Here is a 12,142-nt window from a genome sequence, read left to right on the forward strand (position 1 = left end):
TCAGGTGTTAAATGAGGGGAAAAGGGAGTTAAGTTGCTACATATGTAAATAAGACAGCAAATCCATGTTAACACATCTGTTCCATCAAAAATATATTTTCATTTATCAACCTAAAATGGGTAATTCATTAACAGGCACACTCCTCAATGCTAAGGCTACGTCATGACATCAAAAATGACACCTCACGTAAAGCAAGCCATTCTCGCCAGTTTAAGCAAGTCATGGAAAAGTGTCAGAATGATGGATCATTTTTCCCAAACCTCTTTGCTTTTGTCTCAGTGGGACAGTTAAAAGCCATTGTTTGACAAGATTTATGAAAGGGGACTTCTCTAGAGACCCTAACGGAAACACTTGGAAGGGACAAGACATGGAACAGGGAACATTAACTCCATAGGCGCGTGTGTGTTTCCCTGCCTGTCTCTGACACTGTTAGGAATCGTGTGTAAGCAGTGCTGTAACTACAAAACCCCTTCAACAAACTGGTTTCAGTTGCCTGGTAACCTTCAACATAGAGAAACAATCAAATGCAAGCTTCGTCATGCTCTCCAGCACTACCTCCTTCTTTCCCCCCTCTTTCTGAAAAATATGCATTTTGCACATGGAAAGAAATCTGAACACATGCCTTCTAGTAGACTATAACGTTGGGAAGCTAATATGTTGATTACTCCAACAATTGATCAGTTGTTTAACCGTGTGGTTCTCTAACTTTTTGCGGGCAGGGAACCCCCACATGCTGAAACATTTTCAGGGACTTCTGTGTAATCCTAACATCAATACAGCAACATTTGGGTTCTTCTGGACTGAAATATTTATCCATGTTCATGAGCTAGCTGACTCACGAGTCAGGTGACACAGCAGCAGGAACAGTTTGAGAAGTTAGTTACATATGCTGCAAGTTTCCATTGGCCCAAAGATGAAGTGGGAGAAAATAAAGAAAGGGAAAAAGATTCACAACTTTCTCATTTTATTATCTGTACATGCACTAATAGCACAGCTTGAACCCATTTTGATGACTACTTCTTTATCCCAATAAAAGTCTGCCCAACAATATAAAACAGCCCTTAAAAACGTGCCACAGTACATATCGATGACTTAACATTAAATGTCTTGTACAAAGAAAACTCTGACCTGAGTGATTATGTAAAATAGGTGAAAAACAACATGTGTTCACAATTTGAGAAGCTGTAAATGACAAAGAGAATTTGCAAAACAAAGTAACTCTGACTAATACGGGACAAGTTAATTATAAATTCAAAGCGGTCAGATTACGCTCAGGTTAGCGCTGACTTTGTGATTACATGTTTAGCTAAGGCCCATGACCTCCAGTGCCATTTAAAATCTTTGTGCACATTTGAGGTGCTGTACATTGACTGGTTGAAAGCCATGTCTCTAAAGAGAGTACCTGTCAAGGGGGGCCCAGAAGGGACATTCATCAAATCAGGAAACCCCAACAAAGAGGCCCAGCAGTCAGAAATGTTAGGTTTCAAAGACGACTGCAGCAGACCTCAACAAAAGAGAAATAGGTCTTGTTAATGTGTTGCTATATTTACTTTCTTTAGAAATGTATTTTTTTTTAAAGAAGGGAAGAGGGACCAGAAGAGAGCCAGAGGCAGCTTTACCACCGCAAGCATGGTTTGCATGGCTATAATGAGAGACAGACAGCAGAAAAAACAATTATATCCTTTATTCTCTGATTTATTGTTACCTACATGATAAGCCGTGATCATCACTCACTTTCACTTGTAGCTAAGTACAGCTATTTAGTTGCACAACAATGCCATGCAAAAATTTCATCAGCAAAAACAAAACAAAAACAAAAAAACAAAAAACTCAAGGATGCAAAGACTTAAACAGACAGAAGAGGACAGAGACATGGAAAACGGAAAGATGGAATCAGACGCAGTAAAAGACAGAAAATAGAAACAGATGAACAGACAGAGAGATAATTACGTGAGAAAATGTGATGCAGCCATATGAAGAAGATTTCAGTGACTATTAAGACTGATCTGGGGCAGCTTGTTCCTGGAAAAAACCCAAAAAGTCCCGACAACACAAAACAGCAGGAGAGGTCTTGGTCATGTACATCATCAAAAAAGAATCCCAATGCCATCCTGATGTAGAAGCTTCTGCCTGGCGGGGCTAGCGTGGCACGGCATGGCCCGTTTGTTTTTTTTTCTTAAACATTCAAGGTTGCAGTAGCTTCTCTGGCTATACACTGCTGCATTTTTTAAAGACAAACAGACCCTCACTGATTATTTAAGGTATGTTTTGTATACACAAAAATGTAAATTCAAACCAGCTTTGTTTTTCCTTTGTTTCGAAACATATGTAGCCCTCTTTGTTTTCCTCATATGGTGATTCCAGAAACACGAGCGCCAGTACAGCATTTCAAGAAGTGTTTGGTTCATGTGCGTGAACAATAGTATGTGTATGCACATTTTGGCATCCTAAGGCTGATGTGGGATGTGCTGATGAGATTAAACATTCATCATCACTGACATGATTTTAAACACTGAGCGATCTTAAGTAGAAACAAATGAATCGGCTGGTACAGAGAGTAAGGCGGTTTTATTTGATAAGCAATCAATATTGCAATTAATGTTAACAGTACATTTTCACGTCTAATTACCTTTTAATCACTGCATGGCCAAAAACATATGATGTCTGTGTCTGGCCGTGAACTGATCATTACATGTGTGCTCGCACTCATCACCAACAGTGATTCAACATTCAGTCTACCTGGCCTGTCCTCAAAATTGTCACCAAAGATGAGGAAAATGAAGTTCCTCAAATGGCCACTTGAGGCTGATTCTAAAAGTAAGTTTATCTCCAATATTTACATGTTGTAATGCCCAACTTTACAGCAGAAATAAACAACTCTACAGCCTGGTACTAGACCAGGCTAATTTTACACTTCCTAGGCTGATTTAAGTAATAGATGAGTGCTAACTAGCAAACTATCTGTGAGCTAGGCTTCGCCTTTTGGAGTATTTTTTTAATGCAATGATTTGACAGAAAGGTTTGGACTGCTGTGCACTTAACACGTCTTAACTCTTTACTTAGCACGAATTAGCAGCTATCCATCTCTGTCCATACATTTTGTAAATGCAGGTTACTAAACAAGTGGTACAATGTTCACTGCTACATGATTTCTCATTATTTCATCCAAATATGGTCACTTCTGGCTCAGAAAACTAAGGCAACAGCATACGGAGAGTATGAAATATAGACCTAGCTTCCAAGTTGGAAAAGTGAAGCAAACATGAGTAAAAAAAAAAAAAGAAAAAAAAAAAAAAGGTCTTAAATCTGTATTTTTGTGCTGCTGCCAGCAGGAGGCGACTCCTCTAGTTATGAGAAAGCCAGCCTTTGGCTACCTTGATCCATGACATCATTAAGCATTTTCCTGGTGACTCTTCCCAGTTTCTGGAATACGTTGAATAAAACATTATGGCTATGTTCATTGGCTAACTTGTCAGTCACAAGTAGTTAGCTGGGGAAAGTCTGGTTTTCTCAGTTATTTCATTAGATCCAAACTTTGCTTGTCAGATGTGGTTTAAAAACACCAGGACTGCCTCAGTGAAAACCCCTCAAAGCTTCAAAACTCAAAGCTTCATAAAATGCGAATCCACAAACTGGTGAGGGATTTCTTGGGGCCCATATCAATATTTCACATACAACCTATAGTTTGAGCAGTAAGCAGTAAGGAAACAGAACAATATGAGAGATAGTGTTTAGATATTATTTATATAAACAGCAGAGAAAGTTTACAGAATACCAAAAATCCATCAGATCATCCAAAAGCTAATTTACTGGAAATAATCAGGTGACTACTTTAACAACAGGGGGAAATCACTTTTCACACTTCAAATTACTAGTCTGCCTCTTATCAGTGACCCCTAACCCCCTCACTATTCTGTCAAGCTTCTTCACCTCTGCACATAGAAGATGGATGGGGCTCCCTGGCTCCACCCACCTCGGCACGTGTAATGTTGTTCTGCACAAAAGTTGACAGTTTCAGTCCGGTCCTGATGCTCAGAAAACAATACTCTCATTTGAATCCAGATGAGCTGCTGATTACACATAGTATGGGAATCAGCTGTGCTGATTATTACTTCATTTTAAATATTCAAAATAAAACCACTAATCCAATCCCAAACTGCATTTGGTAAAGATCAAAAGAAATGAGCCATTGCTACAATTTATCAAAGCAGACTTTTAGCCTCAGTGAAGGAATGTGGCCTCTTGCAGGCCACAACAAAGGCCAGTGAGTAGACACACACAGTGTCTCACAGATCAAGCACTTAAACACGCATATGCAGCGCACACAACCATGTGAAGTGGACCAGTCAGCCAAAGACAGAGGTGGGACTGCTGGATGAGGCCTCTGACGCCTGAGGCTCAGCACAGCATGGCTAATTAATGACAGACTGTTGCAGATTGACGGACTGTTGGTTTCACAGACACAGACACTAATGGCAAAAAAAGAACCTACGTAAACCAGACCAGTGGTCGGTGTATATATACACTGGTTATAAGCTGCCCATAGTCTGTCACTACAGCACTGGGCGACAGCTGTGAAACCAGGTAACTGCACTTTTTCACTGTTTCTAACATGCGAATTAAAAGTGAATTTCTGGTTAACAATTAACAATTAAGACACCCAATATCCTACTTACAGTTCGGTCAAAGCTCAAAAAAGACTTGTCCTTTGCATCCCCCAGCAGGTTCTCCAGGTCATTGGAGGACAACAGTATATTCTGTGTGGAAACAGAGGCAACAATTTCTAAATAAAAAAAACCACAATCAAAGACTGTTCAAGCCTGCACTGATGAACAACCAAACACTCACGAGTTGTTAAATTCACCAGACTGGATCAAAACCACAGGAGTCAGTGCAGTTTTTATTTTAAATCCTCTGGTGATCTTTCATATTGCTTATATTAAATTATATAGCAGTGCGTGCTGTCAGTGAATTAACTGCAGGAGCCTGAGCGTTTGTGTTGTGGGCTTCAAAAGACATGGATGGCTTCACCTTAAATACCTCAGTGACATGTTTGAGGGCTGCTGTGTATACAAGTCAAAAGAAAATGTTCCTGATTTAATTTCTTTTGCCGTTTCTTTAAATCAGCGTTCCTCACCTGCAGCGGGTTGTTGGTGCGTGGTAAGCGGGGAGGCTTAGGAGCAGTGACACTGCAGAGGGGTGGGTGGTGGCTACAGTGCTGCTGGGCAGCATCTGGATCTCCCATCAGGAAGGCCAGCTGTCGAAGATGACCCTGCACAGAGAAAGTAAAGCGCAACCAAACATGCAGTCTGAAAACACAACGTCAAAAAAGTAAATGTCTCTTCATGTCCTGCTTGTTATCCCTGTGAAATATCAGTTTGGATAGCCTGACATACTAGAAGTTTAACTTAATTTACCTATAACCGAAATGTGGTGATATTAAGTTGCAATATTTGAAACAACAAAATCAAAATATTTTAATATTCATTTTCAAAAAACTTTTCCTCATCTATGTTACATGTGATGAAGAAAGCTTTTAAGGAAATCTGAGAAGCCTAAAATTACCATGCCAAGTTCTAGCTCACTTCTACAGAGGAACATTATTAAGGATCCTAACTGGAAGCATTACAAACTGGAATGGGATGTCCATGACTAAATACCAGAAGGCACTGAAACTGCCCAGAAGATCACCAACACCCATCTACTGAGCATTAGTGATACTGGTGAGGTAAGACATCTGCAGAGAGCCTGAAGCACACTAACAATCAACAGTCACCCCTGATGCTATCCAGCAAAGCATACAGAAGCTTCTACTGCCAAACGGCCAGACATTAGAACATACTCCACCATATTTATGTATTCCTTTAAAATGTTGTCAAAAGAAACTTTACATCTGCAGTTTTAATTATACAATCTTGTATTGCAGAAATATTCAGCAGCACTTCAATAACTACACCTGAACATGTAGCAACAACCTGCTTTGTGATAAATTTTAGTCCGATGAAAGTGAGAAGTTCTACATCTCTGCTGCATTTTATAGTCTCAGGAGTGGAAGTATCACAGCATTTTAACAAGAGTTAGAGGTTTTTTTTAACAAAAAGTAACAAGTAATGTTAAGGACCCCAATACAGAATGTGAAGATAATGAAACCCAAATGAACAGACAAAAGCCGTCAGGTGAACACACACACACACACACACACACACACACACACACACACACACACACACACACACACACACACACACACACACTTACACACTTTACTGCAGGTCATGCATTTCACTGCAGTTCCCAGGGTCCTTTTCCAGTGAATCTCCGTCAGGCCAAGCAAGAAAAACAAATCATGAGCAAACCTCTGTCCTCAGGCTATGTTAATAAGAGTGTGATGGTAGGTGAGAGCATGCCTCTGTGTTTGTGTGAGTGCAGCATGGCATAAGTTCCGTTGTTTAGGAGATAGATGCCCATGACTTTGAGACTTACTGAACCTAAAGTAAGTGAAACCATACATGAATGTTTACAATACATGTAGAAATTACATTGCTTATGCAAATTTCTCGTTGTTTATCCAAATGAAAGCAATGAAGTCCAGGTCCATTTTGGAAAAAGTAAAATGCATTTTAACAAGCTATTTGATCTCAGCTGCTTACAGAAGAAAAGTAAGAGACACACAGTCTGTAAGGACTTTAAGGAAAAGCCATCTGAGAAATGTTATGTTTTATTTAACACAGACCTGTGTTACTGTATATAAAGAGATAGTTTTAGAGATGTTTCATGTCCTTTGAAGAAGAACCAAATCTCAAGTACCTCCGTTAGAAAAATCCCATGATGACCTTGAAATAGACAGGGGATCAAACAACATATGTCTGTTAAACAGACGCATCTGCAGTACATTTTCATGAAGGACAAATATTTCTATTAATGTAATTGGTGATTGAAATATACAACAGACTTTTCTTCAAAAACCAAATGCAGCTGTCACTCCTGGATCTTTACAATGTAGCCTAAAGTATGCAGCGTGTGCATAACTAAAGCAATCATGTACAAGTAATCAAATCCATTTTAAGAGCACACACTTTTGCACTTAGCAAATAACAGATCATTTTGTTTATTTACAGCACAAAGCAAAGCAAAGCACCCAGAAATTCCTGTTTCAACATGCCACACATTTTGCCTCCCTTTAAAATCATTTTTTTATGAGAACCTAATCCAGAACAAACAAAATTATTCTGAGAAGCTCTACTCATGCTGCACTGGATGGCAGTAATAGTTGCATATAAGTGCAGAGTTCATTAATATATGGTTTCACTGTGTCGAACACAAAAGATTGTCCAGAGATAAGACTGTCAGCACCTCAGGGATCTGTCGTCGTGGGATAGATGGATGGAAAATCCGTTTTAATTGTTGCTAAAAACAAATCCAGATGCTACCTCTATAACGCTCGTCCTCACCCCCACTGTGATGCAGTCACTGCCTGCTCTAATCCTCAAGCTATATCCACAAAGCTTGTTATAGCAACTAATATCCACAATGCATTACGGGCCATCAAAATGCTCTTGAGATGCTCACATAAAAGTTTAAAGAACCATCAATGTCACATTTGATAACACAATTCTTAGGAGAAGCCCAGCAGGTGAATGAAAATAAGGAAGCACAGATTAGTGGGGAAAAGAAACAAAATGCAAAAAAGGTATCAAGAAAACAATTTAAAAAAAAAAGAGACATCAGCAAACCAAAGACCAAAGACTGAACAGAGGCACACATCCTAAATGAACACCAGGCAGAAGGATAATAAGACACAGGTTAACTAAATCAAGACAATTAAAAAAAGAAAAAAAAAAACAAAAACACGAAAAACATTAAAAACACAGAAGCCCACTTGAAAAAAATAACCTTCGAAATGGTTAACTGGTTGAAAGAGGTCAAAATCAGAGAGCACAGAGGAAGATGCAGAAAACAAAGAAAGCAGAAAAGGCTGAAGAACGTTTTAGCAAAACAAAAGCTAAAGTGAAAACAATCATAGAAGCTAACACCATAAAAACAACAGTGTGACGATGAACAGATCTCCTGAAGATTTGGTTTGGATATCTATCAAGCGAGCTTCCCGTCAATGACTAATACCACTGATTAATCACCAGAACAAGTCCACATGTTTCTGGATCAATTGCATACATCCACATGCTGAATCCATCCATTTTAGTCTGTTTTGGATGCATGAAACACAATAAAATAAATGCAAAAACAAAACATGAACAGTACATGCTTTAGTCAATATACAAGCATGTCTATAGAAAGTTTCTCTGTTTCCAAGCATCTTTGGGTCTGTGATGAAAAGATACATGGGTGGAATGTGTGCTCCTTTCTTTGCTGTTTACTTGTAGAAGGATGAACAGGAATGCATGACTTTTCAAAGTAAAAGAAAATCAACCTACATCACACATGGCCATCTATTTGGAAATAGTTGCTTTAATCTGTTCGTTGCATAGCAAAGTTGTTATTCATATGAAGTGCAACAAGAAACAAATAATAAAACAAATAAATAAAATGCTTTAAATCTAAACAGGACCAATCATACCGGATATTGTCAGGGTCTATGTACAATAAACAGAGGTGTCAGGGCTGGAGCCCCTTCTTTTTTTCATCAGTCAAAAGGTTGCAGAGCCACTTACTTCAAACGGAGTTTCAAAGCTCTCAATAATTCCTCCAACCATGAGCAGACCGTCGGTGCTGATCCCCATGCCGTAGTAAACCCAGTCCACACTCTCCAGCAGAGAGCAGTCCACATAGAGTGCGAGCCGCTTGGCAGCCACACTGATGGCCACATGGTGCCACTTTCCATCAGACAAACCACTAACCGGGAACCTGACAGACAGAGACATGCAGATCATTGGCTTTGTGTCTTAAAGTTCTTGTACGAATGTGACAAAGCAGTTGAGTTCAAAAAATGCTTTGGGCACTGTAATCATAGTAAGATAACTTTGTGTTGACATCTGGGTGCCGTCTAAATCTCAAGGACTCAAAATAAATAAATAAATAAATCTCAAGGACTCCACACATTCTGCATTCTTTCATCAGGCTCAGCCAAACAAACAAACAGAATGAGCTCTTGTTCTCTGAGAAGGTTTAATCATGTCTTTCAGTGTGGGCATGTGTGTAAGTCCTGTGACAGCACATAAAAAATCAATTACAATACCCAAATTAAATTTGGCTGATCTCCTCTTTAAGGTCAGCTCCTTGTATACTTAGTCTAGTTCCAGCTAGTACTTCATGAAAGTCAGATCCAACCACTTGTATGTCCACTCTGTGATTTAACCAAAGACCTCAAACATTCACAGAATCAAACAGGTCAATTTGATCTCTGGATCTAGCCAAACTCTAATAGTAGAAACCTGATAGACATGCAGCTTTCTGTTAAAAAAGCTGAAATAAAATCATTCATGTGCAAACAGTACAAGATAACTACAGTATCTGTGTATGTCTATCTTTTGGCCCATTTCTGTATGCTGTCTTACACTGATGTATTGCTTCAAGCTTTGTGGTTCTTTTAGAGGAGAAACCTGCCAAGAGTTACCTAATAAATCATTTCTCCAAAGAGACAGCCAAAAGCAGTTATCTTCAAATAGAAACACAGGCTGCAAACAAATATACCTCCACAGAGTTCTCCTTTGTCTAACCAACAAATTTGCATACAATTCTGCTACGAAGCAGGAACGGGCATGAGCTGTTCTCTAATACCTCAACATCTGGAGTTTGTCAGTGATGGGTACAGAAACCATGCACTCACTTGACGGTATCTTGCTGGCGGACTTTTAGCAATTTTACTTAATCACTTCTGAATAATTCCTTTTATCTGCCAAAGAGGTTTCACAGGACTTGACACAAAAATAATTTATACTCAGTTTTAGGGCTGCACAATAAATCATTGCACCATCGAAGATGCGATGTGCAAAACAGTCACGTCACAGGACGTGCAATGTCAAGTACAGCAAATTAGCTTGAACATATCAGACTACAGTTTGATTTTTTTCTCTTGGTGTGTGATACTAAAGCAAAACCTGCATGGTTCTTTCGCCATGACTCATCCAAAACAGGAGACTGTATGACTGTATCACGCCAACTACAGAGTTGTTGGATTGACATGAACTTTACTTATATAACAGTTTATTTAGTGAGTGAAACGCATGGCATGTGTGTACAGAGCAATGCACGTGGAAGAGAGAAAAAACAGAAAAGGGAGATTTGGCTGCCAAAAAGAATGGACTGAAAAGGTGAGCCAATTTATTTATCTAATCAGAGACAGGGCCGGACTTGATCAGATAGAGAGAAAAGTGGCTTGTTGTGCTGGTATCTTTTAGTGCCAGCAATCTCAGTTCCCTTCCTATTTGCCAGTCTGCCCCTTTCCCACCGACAAACTGCAATCCAGGGCAGGTGAGTCACTGCAGCCCTATCAGTCCTTGATTAGAGAGGAGGCCAGAGAAAGGCTATTGATTACAGGTCTGCAATGAACCTGCACCTTTCAGTAGTGGTCTGTGCACTATTCTCCTCGCAGTGCCAAAGCACCTCAGATGTAATTCTGAGGACGTGAGCCATAATGGCAGACCCTCCGCTGCAAGCACAGAAAGGCTTCTTCTTCAGTGATTGCACTGCAGAAACCAATTTTGTAGTAATAAAATTCAACAAATGATTGTTGACACTCATTCCATAAGAATTAAAAGACACTTTTGGGTTGTTTTTTTTCTTCTTTTATTTTGAATTTCTATGCCCATTATGAATGGGTGCATTTATTCCAGATGGTGCCATTTAGAAACCACTAAGGAAAATTATTTGATTTTATATTGCCGATATTGTACAGCCCTACTCACTTTCCAAATAATCTGGGTGGAGAAAAAAAAAATCAAGAAGTGGACTCACTCATAGTGTCTCTGCTGCGTTCCTATGAAGATGATGGCATGAGCACTGATCCGCAGCTGCAGCATGACATGATTGTCGGCGCTGAGCATAGTGAAGACACTTCGTTCTTCCCTCTGAGGACTTCGCAACTGTACCAGCAAACTGAACTTATCTTCAAACCTAAACACAAACACATCACTTAGCCATATAATTGGTACTCAAAGGATAAATAATACAGCTAAGTCCTCTTTAATAAGTTGCATGTGTGGGCACAAACTGTACTATAAACACCAGTGGATAGAAACATGTTGCTAATTATAATGTCACACAATAAAAATAAACAGAAAACTCACAGGAGGACTGGAAAAAAAGACCATTATGAATTTTTTTCCCTAACTTTACCTTCAACAAGAGCAAGACAGAGCAGGAAAAAGTGAGAGACGAAGAAGACATTTTACCCATCGATGAAGATCTGTCTCAGAGGGAGGGCCAAGGTGGAGTACTGTCCCACCTGCAGGACCAGACACTTGCTCTCACCCACAGTCATGGAGGCATTACTGCTGTTTGTGATATGAAAAGAAAGCTCCTGCAGGATGTTCACTTCATCTGTTGGGAGAAAATAAAGAAAACGATCATAACCTAAAGTAATGATTCTCTAGGTGTTTTAATAATGCACCTCATTGGCAGGGAGGCAACTGTTTCATACCCGCTTCATTTTGATTTCTGTTGTTACTGATAAGAAGGCCCAAGTTTCAAGGTGTACTGCTGTATTTAACCAGAAATTCTGCCTGTACCACATCAGTCAAAACAAAACTGCAGTAATTTAGTTTTGTTGATGTGGCTCTGTTCTCACGCCTCCCCAAAAGCAGCAAAAGAATCGCCTCACAACAGAGCAGGCATCAGTGGGAACAGCGATGGCACTGAATAAGTCAGAAATAGCTTGAATAACATGAAATGTTGGAACTAGAGCACTTGAGGGGAGGTGGGTTGTAAAACAGCTTGCAGAGGCAGCCGTAACTGTTGGAAGCTAACACATGTTATAGCCCACCCTAAAGGAAACTCGGCTGTGCATTCCTGCAGAATATAACACGTGACTTACTGAATTTACTTTTTAAAGCCAATCAACTATATTTCAAGTATTTTAACAATTACAAGTCTTGAATTGATTCCTTATATTTTGCTACTGAAATGGGAAAAAGGTGTAACAATTTCTTCAAACCTCTGCAACTGTATATGGAAGTTTGGTATATTA

General features: G+C 39.4%; 1 protein-coding gene across 1 annotated transcript in view; it reads right to left on the reverse strand.

Annotated features, from left to right (window-relative positions):
* LOC113026024 (uncharacterized) overlaps positions 1-12,142 on the reverse strand; it is a 122,703-nt gene that overhangs the window by 73,981 nt on the left and 36,580 nt on the right. The window contains exons 2-6 of the mRNA XM_026174418.2: positions 11,349-11,496; positions 10,912-11,070; positions 8,670-8,862; positions 5,138-5,272; positions 4,677-4,757 (exon numbers count right to left, since the gene is read on the reverse strand). Coding sequence (XP_026030203.2) covers positions 4,677-4,757; positions 5,138-5,272; positions 8,670-8,862; positions 10,912-11,070; positions 11,349-11,496 — 716 coding nt within the window. The remainder of the gene's footprint in view (positions 1-4,676; positions 4,758-5,137; positions 5,273-8,669; positions 8,863-10,911; positions 11,071-11,348; positions 11,497-12,142) is intronic.

Source organism: Astatotilapia calliptera, chromosome 7, assembly GCF_964374335.1.
Source record: "Astatotilapia calliptera chromosome 7, fAstCal68.1, whole genome shotgun sequence".
Taxonomy (NCBI): domain Eukaryota; kingdom Metazoa; phylum Chordata; class Actinopteri; order Cichliformes; family Cichlidae; genus Astatotilapia; species Astatotilapia calliptera.